The 15,592-nt window shown below is 37.4% G+C and overlaps 1 protein-coding gene across 3 annotated transcripts in view; it reads right to left on the minus strand.

The window, feature by feature from the left end:
• LOC136857901 (uncharacterized) overlaps nt 1-14,965 on the minus strand; it is a 79,334-nt gene extending 64,369 nt beyond the window's left edge. For all 3 annotated transcript variants that reach the window (XM_068225338.1, XM_068225337.1, XM_067136955.2), the window contains exon 1: nt 14,820-14,965. In XM_068225338.1, coding sequence (XP_068081439.1) covers nt 14,820-14,868 — 49 coding nt within the window. In that variant the 5' untranslated portion in view covers nt 14,869-14,965. The remainder of the gene's footprint in view (nt 1-14,819) is intronic.
• Between the last annotated feature and the right edge of the window lie 627 nt (nt 14,966-15,592).

Below are 15,592 nucleotides of genomic sequence, written 5' to 3' on the forward strand. Positions count from 1 at the left end.
CCTGAATCTAGGATATCTGCTATATCTTGCTGGAATCCTATAAATTGATCTTCAGTGGAATAAACTTTCCTACACCCAAACTGCCTCCTATCGAACCAGTTATTAATTATGCAAAGATGTCTAATATAATCAGAAAGAATGCTTTCCCAAAGCTTACATGCAATGAATGTCAAACTGACTGGCTTGTAATTTTCAGATTTATGTCTATCACCCTTTGCTTATACACAGGGGCTACTATAGCAATTCTCCATTCATTTGGCATAGTTCCTTCTTGCAAACAATAATCAAGTAAGTACTTCAGATACGGTACTATATCCCAACCCATTATCTTTAGTATATCCCCCGAAACCTTATTGATTCCAGCTGCTTTTCTAGTTTTCAACTTTTGTATCTTACTGTAAATGTCATTTTTATCATAGGTAAATATTAATACTTCTTTAGTGTTAGTCACCTCCTCTATCTGGACATTATCCTTGTAACCAACAAGTTTTACATACTGATGACTGAATACTTTTGCTTTTTGAAGATCCTTGCATACACACTCCCCTTGTTCATTAATGATTCCTGGAATGTCCTTCTTGGAACCTGTTTTTGCCTTAAAGTACCTATACATACCCTTCCATTTTTCACTAAAATTTGTACGACTGCCAATTATGCTTACCGTCATGTTATTCTTAGCTGAATTCTTTGCTAGATTCAATTTCCTAGTAAGTTCCTTCAATTTCTCCTTACTTCCACAGCCATTTCTAACTCTATTTCTTTCCAACCTGCACCTCCTTCTTAGTCTCTTTACTTCTCTGTTATAATATAGTGGGTCTTTACCATTTCTTACCACCTTTAGAGGTAAAAACCTGTTTTCACATTCTTCAACAACTGCTTTAAACCCATCCCAGAGTCTGTTTACATTTTTATTTACAGTTTTCCACCGATCATAGTTACTTTTTACAACCTCCCTCGTGCCTGTTTTATCAGCCATATGGTACTGCCTAATAGTCCTAATTTTAATACCTTCCTTTCAATCACATTTATTTTTAACTACTACAAAAACAGCTTCGTGATCACTAATACCATCTATTACTTCGGTTTCTCTATAGAGCTCATCTGGTTTTACCAGCACCACATCCAGAATATTCTTCCCTCTAGTTGGTTCCATCACTTTCTGAATCAGCTGTCTTTCCCATATTAACTTACTTGCCATTTGTTGGTCATGCTTCCTGTCGTTCACATTATCTTCCCAATTGACATTTGGTAAATTGAAATCAATCATGTTCCTTTTCATATCGTTTCCCACATAGCTGATTACCTCATCAAATAATTCTGAATCAGCATCAGTGCTACCCTTTCCCGGTCTGTACACTACAAAGACATTAAGTTGCCTATTATCTTCAGAGATGAGCCTTACACCTAGAATTTCATGTTTGTCATCTTTAACTTGTCATCTTTAACTTTTTCGTAGCTTACAAATTCTTCTTTCACCAGAATGGATACTCCTCCTTCTATCATTCCTATCCTATCTCTACGATACACACTCCAGTTCCTTGAGAATATTTCTGCATCCCTATAATCCTTCTAAACAAATTTCCTAACTTATATGTAGTATTAAAAACATTTTTTGTCCGTATTGACTCAAGATTTTACAATGCTTGGTAAAGCTAAAGGTTCCACCAATTCAATACATTATCATAATGGTCTGTTTAGAACATCACATATTGATTTAACTTATTGTAAAATACATCTTTGGGACCGGTTTCGGCAATCCACTATGCCATCATTAGCCATTCAAAAAAGTAAAAATATGCTATAGAATCAGTATAGAATGTATGCTTGGCATACTTTTAACAGCAAGTCCTATTCTACATGAAAAACATTAAAAATAGCTAGATAACATTGACCCATTGTACTATACAAATAACATGTCTTTTTTGAAAAAATACAGTATTATTTGATGCGTCTAAAATTATTTTGTATATGATTGAAAAAGTCTATGATTTGGTGTAGCTTATGTACAAGAAATTCATATAAAATTGATAAGTGATTCTACAAAGCATTTACCATTTTAAACCACAGTTTTTTTAACAGCAAGTCCTATTTTATATGAAAAACATTAAAAATGGCTAGATAACATTGATCATTGTATTATACAAGTAACATGTCTCTTTTAAAAAATACAGTATTATTTGGTGCGTCTAAAATTGTTTTTAGGTGATTGAAAAAGTCTATAATTTGGTGTAGTTGGTATTCAGGAAATTCATATAAAATTGATAAATGATTCTACAAAACATCTGCCATTATTAAAGCACAGTTTTTTGGTTCCTCATGATATGCGACTTATACTGTTTGATAATATATACAGGTTCTTCTTTCTAAAAATTATTGACAAGACAGTCTATGTTTGACTAATATAAGGAGTAGCAGATTTCTAATATGTTTAATCTTATTTTAGTATTTGAAACTTGCTTCGTAGTATTTTTTCAAGATAAATAACTGTATGGCTGAGGCCGAAACTATGGTCGAGATCTTGAATATTATTTTATATGCCAGGTGGAAGTGGGCAGTAATTAGTATTAATCTCGAACCAGCACGGACCTAAAAAGGAAATTGTAAATTGAGTACGAGTTATTGAGAATGAATTGAAGATATGAAACTCACCTCAGGTTGAAAGTAACAGCATGTAGAGAGAGTGAGGAACAAATGCTGAATGTCAAACGATAGCCAGGGTAGGGGTAGGGGAAGAGGTGCATCTGTGTGTCAGGGGGGCATGGGCTTTGTCGGGGATAGTAAGCTAGCGCGCTACGTAATATTTTATGTACTGGTTGATTTTTAGGAATTTTTAAACTATTAATCAATGAAATAAGCATGTCAAATAAAATTGTAGGTTTTTCCGAAATATCATTTAGATTGTAATTGGGATTGTAATATTGATCTAAAGTAATGTAACATTGCTCGGTTAGGTCTAAGAGTGGGCCTTTATTTATTGTTTCGATGATGTCCAAGTCCTTGTTGATACCATAAAAATTGTGTTTGTATTCCTGTATGTGCTGGCCTAATGCCGAAAATTTTCTATATTTTATGGCATTGACATGTTCATTGTACCTGATATTAAATGATCTCCCAGTCTGTCCAAGGTAAACACTGTTACAGTCATTGCAATGTAACCTATATACACCTGATCTATCAAATGGGTTTTGCACATTAACCGATTTGGAATTGTAAAAATATCTAAATTTCTATTGTTAGTTTTGAAGGCAATATTGACATTTCTTTTTTTAAAGATAATGTATTGAATAGGTGGAACCTTTAGCTTTACCAAGCATTGTAATAACTTATATGTACCACTGCGGTTTAAGCGAAGGCCATCTGAGTGTAGATCTCTACCACCTACCCACCCATTAGGATGCAGAAATCTCACTTCCAGTTTCCCATACACCCACTCCATAATCTCATTTAAATCCCCAATCACCTTCCAGTCAGTATCCCTCCTACACAGTACTCCAATGATAACGATCTCCGCTTCCTTAAACTCAATCGGCAGAGCATCCGATGCAAAACCAGAAGGTTGTGGATTCAGATTGCAATGGTGTCCGCTTGGCCAATTTTGTAAAACGACTGATAAAAGTGGAGAGGAGCCACATTAGCCCTAATCTGGAATAAACAGGCCAAAGAGAAATGATGATGGTGATAGCAAATAGTAGTCCTTCCACTGCTCTGGGGATGAGGAGTATGATAATTGCTCCATGCCTGTAGTGCAGCAAAGAAGATGAGTCTCCAGTGACTATGTTCTCTCACAGCAGAATGCAGCAAGCTTCCAAATGCTCACGTTGCTTTCTTTGACTCCTAACAGGGACTGATATAGGTATATCTTATCAATCAGTCAATCAATCAATGATCTGCATTTAGAGCTGTTGCACAGGTGGCAGAATCCCTATCACTTGCATACCTGGACTTTTAAATGTTTTCAAAGAAGTTTCCCTTGATAAATTAATCCAGACCCTAATTTGTCATCCTATAAATGAATATCTACCCCAATTTGTCCTCTTGAATTCCAATTTTATTATCATATTATCATCTTTTCTACTTTTATAAGCTCTACTCAAGCTTGTTCGTCTACTAATGTCATTCCACGCTATTTCTCCACTGACAGCTCGGAACATTTTGTAACACTACTCCGTTGTCAGAAATCACCAAGAACAAATCATACTGTTTTCCTTTGAATCTTTTCTAATTCTTGTATCAAGTAATCCTGGTGAGATCCCATACACTGGAACCATACTCTAAGTGGGGTCTTACCAGAGACTTATATGCCCTCTCCTTTATATTCTTACTACAACCCCTAAACACCTCATAACCATGTGAAGAGACCTATAACCTTCCTTTACAACTTCATTAATGTTATTATGCCAATGAAGATCATTCATTCCTTATATTAACACCTAGGTACTTACAGCGATCCCCATGTGGTACTTTCACCCCATCAACACGGTAATTAAAATTGAGAGGATATTTCCTCTTGGTGAAACTTACAACCTGGCTCTTCACCGCATGTGCCATTGTACCATCGTCTGCTCTCCATCTCACAACACTTCTTCTTATTCTCCTTTTCCCACACTGGTGGAGTTGCAGGTGCGAAATGAGTCACACATGTGGAACTTACCCAGTTATATAGCTGGATACCCTTCCATTCACAGCATTGTCTAGGTCTTTTTATGGTCACTGACAATCCTACAATTGATTTACTACCTATACAGCAGGGCCTCTCAAACGCCCAAAATCTCACACGTGCAAACTGCGGCGCAGAGTTCCTGTGCACAGTGTATCGGTCCCATTCGGTATGGCTCGGACCAACGCTTCGTCTCTGGGCTACTCGGCTAAGCTCGGCTCGGATTTGGAGGGCTACGGAGCAAGTGAGGAAGAGGGAGACAGGCGGAGCGAGCGTGACAGGCGTGGGGAAAGAGAGAGACAGCGCTATTGCTCCAAATCGAGGAGTCGGGGTCTGCACTCTGGTCAACCAAGCGAAGTCGTCTTTTGCACCGTGCACAGTGCATGCATCAGGCGCATGCACCCTGAGAGGCCCTGTTATACAGTATAACATCATCAGCAAAAAGCCTTATCTATGATTCCAGTTCTTTACTCATATCATTTGTATACATAAGAAATTATAAAGGTCCAATAATACTGCCCTGTGGCGTCTCTGCCTTAATCATTACAGGATCAGATAACGCTTCACCTACTCTAACTCTCTGAAATCTATTTTCTAGAAATTTAGCCACCCACTTAACGACTACTGCCACCATTTTCATCAGCAGTTTCCCATGATCTATGTAAAACAGATGTGGCACTATATCCCAACCCATTACCTGTAGTATATCCCCAGAAATCTTAACAATCCCAGCTGCTTTTTGAACTTTGAACTTTTGTATCTTTTTGAAAATGTCTTTATTATCATAGGTAAATTTCAGTACCGGTACTTTGTCAGTATTAGTCACAATAGCAATTCAGTTCATTTGACATCCTAAATCTAAAATATCTGCCGTATCTTAACTGGAATCCTACAAGTTGACTGGAATAACTTTCCCTAAACCTGAAATGCCTTCTATCAAACCAGTTAAAATTTCCAGATCTTACAAACATTACATGCCAAACTGACTGGCCTGTAATTATCTGCTTTATGTTTTTCACCTTCCCCTGTGTACTGGGGCTGCTATTGCAACTCTCCACTCATTTGGTATCGTCCTTTATGCAAACAGTAATCAAAACATATATCAGATGTGGCACTGCATCCCAACCCATTGCCTTTAGTATATCCCAGAAATCTTATCAATCCCAGCTGCTTCTTGAACTTTGAACTTTTGTACTTTTTGAAAACATATTTTTTATCATAGGTAAATTTCAGAACTTTGCCAGTATTAGTCACCTCCTCTACCTGGACATTATCCTTATATCAAACTACCTTTACATACTGCTGACTGAATACCTCTGCCTTCTGTAAGTCCTCACGTATACAATCTCCTAGTTCATTAATGATCCCTGGAATATCCTTCCTGGTAGTGATGGGCAGTCTGAGACGAGGTCTCAAAATTTCTCGAGACTAGCGCAGGCACTATTTCTCGCGAGAAATTTCGAGAGATCTCGACAGTGTTGTCCCTGCATTGTGCGGCAAGCAGCGTGTCGTAGGCCTACAGGCAGTCGGAGCTGAATGTTGTTTGTACCCAGTATGCGAATAGCCAACCACGGGCCTTCTCAATTTCATACATACGTGTCAACAAGCGATTAGGGCGTTCATTTCTACCCAGGTTTATTTTGACGCAGTATAACATAACATAAAGGATACGAATTCCGGTATTGTATGCACTGGTAGGTACACGAGTGAGTGGTTTAAGTACAGAAACTGACAGCTACTGTAGGTACACCTACCTGGATATTAGAGGCGTGCATTATTCGAACTCGAGACGAGGCAAGATGTGTCTTGCTACATATGCAACCACAGTTATGCATGAGTGCAATGTGTAATGTAAAATGCTTCAGTTATGCATGGTTATTCAGCTAAGATGTCCACCACAAATAAGTCGTGAACAGTTAAGATACTGACATTCTGTTTTCACTTTCGTTAATGGTATTAAGGGGCTCATAGTTGAACATGCAGTACTTTTCCAGGTTTTTAACAAAATGTATTGGCTCACACGTTTTCATACGAGAACATTATTTCACACAATAACTGCCAATGATATACTATCAAGTTTACAGTCGTAGTTACTGGTACGTCGCACAGCTTGCACTACAGGAGGATCGGTCTCGAGATCTGCGACATCAGTCTTGAGAGTCTCGAGCGAGAGCGTTGTCCATCACTACTTCCTGGAACTTGTTTCTGCTTTAAAGTCATAATTCTTCCATTGTTCCCTAAAATTCACATAGTTGCCAATTATGTTTACAAACATGTTATCCTTAGCTGACTGTTTTTACTAAATTCAATTTCCTAGTAAGTTCCTTCAATCTCTCCTTACTCCCAAAATCATCTGTAAGTTTCCCCCCCATTTGCCCCCCCTTCAGAATCAAGAATTTATCCAGAGTTCAGAAATATAGTTTGAAAATTCAAAGGCTTTTATCGTAATGTATATATTTCATTAAACTTTGTTTACCTTAAACTATTATCTATGACCAATGATGATTAAAACTCTCTGTTCTTTGACTATTGAGTACCAATAATAAATCATTAATCTATTATTTTCAACACTAAAACTAGGTGACAATGCTGAAATATATTTATGTTTGGAGTCATATTTGCAATTCCTTATAAGTTGATGTGAAAGCAGACATTAAATGCAAAGTAAACTTTTCTCAAAATTGTTCTGAATTTTGGAAATATTTGATCTCCAAACCATTGTTTCTGCAAGCTGCCAAATGTAACAAAAAGTATTAATTTAAGTTCAAGAGTGGACAATGAAATAAACTTAATTTGCACAATATGTGATGTACCGTGTAGTGTATTTTACATACTATTGGGGGCGCTGATATCAACAGCGTAAGGATACATACATGCTGTATACTCACTGCAGTGAACTATTCTTCTCTTTTTATGAAAGACAATGTGATGAATATATACATGTATGCTGTGCAGTAGATGCATGTCGAGGATAATAGTGTGTGTTAAGAAATTGTTTGTATAACTGGTACAGTGTTGTTCATAATGTAACAGTTGGCAAGGAGGTGAAAATATAGATACGCATTGCTGACTCGTTCATTCGAAGAACTTCAAGTTACATTTTTTTATTTTCAATCCTTTTTCACAAAGTGGGGTTACCGTTTCAGTTGCTTATATCCCACACAGTACTAACGAACAACCACTGAAAACATATGCCACCGAGCTGGATAGCTGCAGTCGCTTAAGTGCAGCTAGTATCCAGTATTCGGGAGATAGTAGGTTCGAACCCCACTGTCGGCAGCCCTGAAAATGGTTTTCCGTGGTTTCCCATTTTCACACCAGGCAAATTAATTAAGGCCACAGCCACTTCCGTCCCATTCCCAGCCCTTTCCTGTCCCATTGTCGCCATACGATCTATCTGTATCGGTGCGACGTAAAGCAACTTGCAAAAAAAAAAAAAAAAAAAAAAAAAAAAACACCTATGCCGCTGTTCTGACACAAACAACTTGGTTACACTCAGGAAAATGGATGCAAAACAATTTGCTAAACTGTTAGATGCACTCAACTGACAACAAGCCCTGCTTAATCAGTTTGTAACAACATTCCAAAGCAAATCGGGAAGAGATGTCTTACATACCGGTAAATGTTCAAGCATACAGCCATCTGAAATATTGATGCTCAGAAGGAAAATTTTACATGCTATATGGAGAGGTTTGAGAATTATGTAGTGATGAAAAATATCACAGATGAGCCAAAGAAAGCACAACTACTATGCGTCTCTATAGGTTCTATGTATTACAATGGTTGCTCTGCATATCTCGGCCCCAAAAGATTGATCAGAACTCGGTCATTTACAGATTTGGTTTAAATGTTCACACAAATGCTTGTTCCCAAGAACAGTGCCATTGTTTCTCCAGCATGATATTTTTTAAATGTGTATCAGAAAGAGGGACAACCCATCGCCAATTTTGTCGCAACTCGTCAACATGATTTGGCTGAGTGCGAATTCACAGTTAAGTGCAAATGTCAATGTACAGTTTCCATTTTGGATGTGTTTCTAAGAGTCCAGTTCATATAGATTTATGGGACACTTGGTTATGGGAACAGCTACTGCAATTATGTGTCACTATTTTTGCTGAAATCCTAGCTAAGGCGACGCTATTGGAAATGTCTGGAATCAAAAGCAGGGAATTAACCATACAAGCCTCTTCTTCAGCATGTGAATTCGACCACAGCGATACCTATAAAGTTACACTGGCTCAGGTCACTGTTCTTGGCAAAATCATAGTTTCAGTTATCATTCTCCGAGCCCCAATTATACTGAGAGTAACCGTTCATTAAGCCCTGACCATTACTACAGTACATGTTCACCAAATCAAGGTATCCGGTATGGTCAACGTTCTCTGTCTAGTGGAAGAACCAGACCTGACTACAGAAGATTAAGAACTGATGACCTCTGTTTCCAATGTGCTAAGCCAACTCGTGTATCGGAGTGCCGAGTCAGTAGATATATTAAATGTGACTTTTGTGGAAGCAAAGTGTGTATCAGCAACTTAATGCGAATTTCCAAACCTAAAGCAGACAGTTGCAGTTCAACTAAATCAATTTCAGTTATTCCATGTGATGCCCAGGATCATTCTTACAGTGTGAGTAAAGCAGAACCTACTTTTTTTTCCATCACATATTGAATTATTTGAAGTTACTCCTGACTCTGATAAGTATATAGTTACTGTTTCAATAAACAACAAGACACAGGTTTTGAAGTTGACTCTGGTGCAAGATGAATTTGATGAACTGGATCTAGGTTTACCCTTACAACAATCTAAAATTGCCTTTCATTCATATGCAGGCAATATTGTCACACCTAAGGGAAAGGTAACAGTCTCAGATGCATATAATGACAAGAAAATCCAGTAAGGTCTATATTGTCTCTAAGGGCCATTTGGCATTACTTGGAAGATTGTGGATTAGGAGACTTCATATTGAATTAAAGGAAATAGATTATAGCAAGGAAGCTCCACCCAGTTAAAGCTATGTCTTCAGTTGATGACATAATTACTGAGTTTCCTGATGTTCTTGAAGAAAGAATTGGACATGTTCCAAATTTTCAAGTCAAGTTACACGAAGCAGCTAAACCGGTATTCATGCAAGAACAGCATGTGCTCTACGCACTTTGTGAGCGAGTTGAAAGGGAGCTACACTCATTAGAAACACTGAGGTCTGTAACATCAAATGACTGGGGGTCCTCATTTTTCATCATTTCCACGCCAGATGGATAATGTGTTGAACAGCTTGCACGATTCCAGATATTTTTGTAAACTGGACTTGTTCAAAGCACATCTACATTTGAAAGTTGATGATGAAAGGGCTACAATCCAGACTATATCTCCACATCATGGAACATATAGAAAGAATTGTTTCAGTTTTGGAATTAAAACAGCACCATCTGAATTTACCAAATTATTTCACAAATCCTCAGGGGACTTCCTAAAACACAAGCTTATCTTGATGACTTAATCATACACGGATCATCCATGGAGGAGTGCTCACACATGAAGCAGCCTTAGGCGTCTAGCTTTCTGTGGAAAAAAACCATTGGTCTGGACTGCTTAGAGTAGGGCCTGGACAAAACCATTGGTCTAGCCTGGTTACAGTAGGGGCTGGACGAGACCATTGGTCTGGACTGGTTAGGGTAGTGCCTGGACAAGACCAGTGATATGGAGACAAATAAAAGGGCTCTGCTTAGAAGCCGCGAAGCAGCCTTTGGTGTCTAGCTTCCTGTAGAAAAGACTATTGTTCTGGACTGGTTAGGATAGGGCCTGGAAAAGACCACTGGTCTGGACTGGTTGGGGTAGGACCTGGACAAGACCATTAGTCTGGACTGGTTGGGGTAGGGGCTGGACAAGACCATTAGTCTGGACTGGTTAGGGTAGGGGCTGGACAAGACTATTGGTTTTGATGGGTTAGGGTAGGGTCTGGTCAAAACCAATGATATGGAAACAAGCAAAGGGGGTCTGGGGGCTTAAGCCACCCAGGTTACAGGCTGTGAAGTGGCCTTAGGCCTCTAGCCTCCTGTGGAAAAGAGAATTGGTACCGACTTCTACATTAAGGTAAGTTTCATATAAAATTATTGCTGTTCTGTAATGCACATTGTTTCCTTCATATGTTTCATTTACTTGTGCTTTTAATCTGCAGGGGTTGGTAACGTAATCCAAGTAAAATCATTCACGTCAATGACGTCACGTGGCAAATTCTGTTGGCCAATAGGAATGCAAGTTGCTACTTCAGCAATGAAAATGGCATGTAATGCTCTTCGTTAGATTATAAAGATAAATATATTTCTGGGTTGCCAGACATCGCCATGAACACATCTCTCCTCTGACACTCATTCCAAGTAAGATTCTTTAATTTCTACTTTCTTAGAATGTTAGAAACAATATGTAATGAGGGCTAAATTTTTACCAAATATTATGTTTCAATATCGTGCTAGACCCCTTGCATGTGGAAAGTCACCAACAGAGAACAGAAAAATGAGGATCCGCCTTGATGCTTTCTTCTGTGTCTGACTTCAACTTTCATTATCTGTAGCCAGACCAGGACGATCGTTTCAAGAAGGGAAGAGAGTTCAGGCCCACTTCTTCTGCATTAACAAGTATACTTGGAAATTTGCCAAAGTTGTAAAGTAGTATGGTCAGCGACACTACCTAGTTGTAGTGGACGAATTAGGAAGAACATTGAAACTGTGTAGGACTCTGATTCAACCTAAATCCGCAACATTTGACCCAGCACACTCATACGATGTGCCTAAAGCTCCAGACTGCCATGTCTCAGTCAAACCTGATTTCACAGTACCACCACACCAGGATCCAGATGTTCCAGTGGAAAATCCACCAACACCTGATATGGCAGTGACACCACAACAGAATCCTGATGTTCCAGCCAGTGTACACACCCGTAGATCATGAGACATTCGCGACTGCCTGTGCGGTTTCGTGATTTTGTTCTGTGAACCAACTCAGATACGTAACCTGTTTTATTCTCGACTGTTTTGTGAGGAATGAAGTTTTTTCAAATTGCATAGTTTATCTGTGCTTCCTCTTATTTAAATAGTTTATATTTCTTATCTGGAATGTTCATCAGCTTCAAAGTTTTTGTTTCAATTCAGTGTGTAACATTAGTGTAAGTGGGGGAGACTGTAGTGTGTTTTACATACTATTCGGGGTGCTGGCATCAACAACGCAAGGATACACACACACATATATACTCTCTAGAGTAAACTATTCTTCTCTCTTTGTGAAATTCATTGTAAGGAATGTCTAGGATAATAAAGTGTGCTAAGAATTTGTGTTTATAATTGGTACAGTGTTGTTCATACATCATACAAGAAGGTATTGTCAGAGTTATTGAAGGTCATAACTTAGTGTTGTGAAGATGTGTTTAATGTGTGTATATTTTGGTATGAAAATAAAAGGAACATCCTACAGTTCTTGATTTAATACATTTCAGTAGAAAAATCTTCAACTTATTAAAATAGTTTTCTTTTTTTTCTTTCTGTGTTTGGGAACTGGAAGTTATAAAGGGGCAATGCTAACAATGCAGTTAGCTCTATGCTCAGCTCCCTTTGCCCCCAGGAATTTCCCAGGTACTCATTTTTGTTGTGGGCAAGTAAACCTCAGGACCATGAGCCTCTCCAGAAATGGAACTCTCATTTCTAAAATTTTTGACTTTTTGGTAGGGAATCGAGTCCACGTTCTTCCAGGTGAATTAAATATCAGGTAGTAAATAGTTTTATAGACCCCAGCTACCGTTAATCCTTATGAGAAAGTAGTTATGATTTAGACATAACTTTCCACTTTTAAAGTACTTTCACAACCGTTTTTAAAACAATTTCTACTCAGCAGACAAATTCTAAATGTGAAAACTCCCCACAGCAAGCTAAGATCCTTGACTATCAGAGATGTGTTATATAAACCAGTATTCCAAAAGCTACAAAGATGTATACTTCCACAAATGCCCATATTTTAAATGATGTCCAACAATGCTGACATCCATCGCACACTGATGATTTAAGTGAATAAAGGACTTCAATATGGTATGTGATGGTAAAAAAAATTTCTAGTCTACATATACTAGAAGTCAACTGCTGAGGATGGACATTGAAATTTGTTGATATTTATAATCAAAAGCAGAAGTAAAATTAGTATAATTTTTTACTAATATATTGACAATGAATACAAAAATAGCAGATAGACTCATGTTAAAATGAATCAGATATTTCAAGTTGTAGGGTAGAAGAAACACTGTCAGAGAAAGACGCTGCAACTAGATCACAATGAACTATGGGATGAAATGGGGCTAAAAACCACAAGCGCCTAGTGACAGGATCGTACTATGAACCAAACAAGAAACGTGCATGTGCGCTTCCATGCTCTACCACTAGCTGAACGAGACCGCGCTAATGTAACTGTTGGGAGTTAACAAATGCTATTATCGTAAGGTAACTATCGTTATTCAGTGGTTTTATTTCGTTCTGAACGTTTCTTTCTTTTCTTTCTTTCATTATTATTCTTGTTCCGTTCTGTTTCATTTTGTGTGGTTTTGTGAATAAGAAGATAGGCAATATGCCTACTCTCTATTAGCCTATAAGTTCAGTATGTTTACTTCTGGTAGTTTGTACGAAGCAAGAACTACTTTGCGGAGGCATGTAAATCAGAAACATTCTCTGAAACTGGAAGAGATAGCGTCAAACTCATGGAAACCTCAGGGGATTCATACGTGTAACATATGTAATACTAATAAAACTTTTGTTTAGCAATCGTGTCTGAAGCGTCGTCAGTGTAACCAGTACTCTGATACTGTGTGTCCTTAATTAGCTTTGTATCTTTAAAGAATTTATAAAATACCATTTTGTAGATAAATGTGTGCGTAAAATATCATGTTCACTTTCTTTAAGAAATCCTGAGTGTTTGTTTCCAAAATTCACAATTGCTTGTGTTGCGTACTGTCTTCTGAATAAACTACTGTCGTCTATAACTGTGTGCTAACTTGTGCTCATTTACGAGCTTGAGAACACTAAGTACCTGCACTGTATTGTACGGAATATTACCGACGTCAGTTATACCGTAGACTGTATTGCTTTTTACTTGTGTTTCCTTTCTGCTGTTGTAATGCGCGCCTGTAGTATGCTGGTTCTCGCTACTTGCCTGCTGTGTTACGCATGCACACATTGGAAGTGGTTCATAGTACGCGACTGTCTTTGGGCGCTTGTCTAAAAACCTTCTTCCCCTCCATAAGTTAGACGTCTTGAGATATCACTACACAAAACAAGAAGTTCTTTGTATTTTGATCAGAAGATTTAAAATTACAAAAATAAGAAACTTACATTTGCCCTGATTTTTACTCTGAATTTTTTAAACTTCCCACTCAATAACATTTTTTATCAAATATACATATTGATTAACTTTTCAAATTAGTCTATAACACAGCAGAGTTCAAACTGTCCACCATATCAGTCCTTCAAATTTTAAGTATTCAGTAAGAAGACTTCAGAACAACTTGACCTTAACAAGGATTAAAATGTAATGGATAAGACTGATATGCCAAGTCTGATGTTCTTCATAACAGGAGAAAAAAAACAAGAGTTGAGGGATTTGATTTCGAATTTCAGATCAGTGACTTTCAGTAGTTAATTTCCAGTTATTGAAACCTTCATTCAGGGAAATGCTAACATATCATTGTAATTTGATTTCATGTCTAAGGAAATCCATCCCAATTACAGCTCTGATAAATCAAAGCTACTGAAACTACCAGTGTCATCCATCATAACAGCACAGAATATTAGAAAGCTTTCACTAGAATATGAAGGTTATATCAAAAATTTCCTCACCTCTTCAAATTAATTATTTAGTGCTTTAAGCCAATGGTGGAGTCATTATAATTCGAAAAACATGAAGTTTGACTATATGATGCAACCATAAGTTACAAACTATTAAACTATATTAATTCTATATAGTTGAGAAAAATTTTATAACAGTACTTTGGTCTGGAAGATAGAAAGCAAAACCTTTTTTGGCCATTTTAATGAAAAGTAAATATTGGATTCACAATACCATACCATTTACAAAAAAATGAGATTAATTTTAGGCATTATTCACTGGCATAAAGTTTCTACTGTTAGTATTACCTGCACAAAGAACAGAGAACATTAAAACAAAAATACTGAAGTTCTTCATTGTGAATTCCGTCTGTACTCATAAACAAGGCAAAACTACCATTATAACCACTCTAGAAGCCATTATCAGTTCTTTCAACACTAACTACTGTTATCTTCAGCACATTATCACGGTCATTTAGGATGACCTTAGCATGTTTATTTTATCTAGGGCTCATTAGTTAACGTTTTTATACTACACAATGAAGACTTAAGTCTTGAGGAATTCTGAAAAGTTAGTTGATAATTTTGTAACACCTTGCAGTTGTTAAGGTTGATATTTAGAAGCCCAAACTGTAATTAAAGAACTAGTATCAAGAAATCCATCTTTTAGAAAAATACAGATTAAAGAATATGTCATGGTCATAAAGGTAAGGATAAAATAGAATTGCTATAGACACTTCCTTTGAGATTCCCTGGTTTCATTAACTCATTTCAAAATGTTATCAAATTACCCTTAGGGCTAGAGAAAATAGTACAATATTACTGATACGTTGATCTTTCTCCCCCCTTCCATAACCACACACAAGAGGGGAGGGGGAGGGGGGGTGTGTGTGGAGAATTACATTTACATAAAACTGAAGGCTTGATTATATGAAGCACTATAAGTTACAAGCTATTAAACTAGGGTATTAATTCTATATTGTTTAGAAATGTTTTATAACACTCTGGTCTGGAAGATTGAAAGTAAAATCCTTTTTGGCCATATAGGGAAAGTGGAATAATGTCCTGTCAAAGCAGAAACA

The sequence above is a fragment of the Anabrus simplex genome, chromosome 1 (assembly GCF_040414725.1).
Source record: "Anabrus simplex isolate iqAnaSimp1 chromosome 1, ASM4041472v1, whole genome shotgun sequence".
NCBI lineage: Eukaryota > Metazoa > Arthropoda > Insecta > Orthoptera > Tettigoniidae > Anabrus > Anabrus simplex.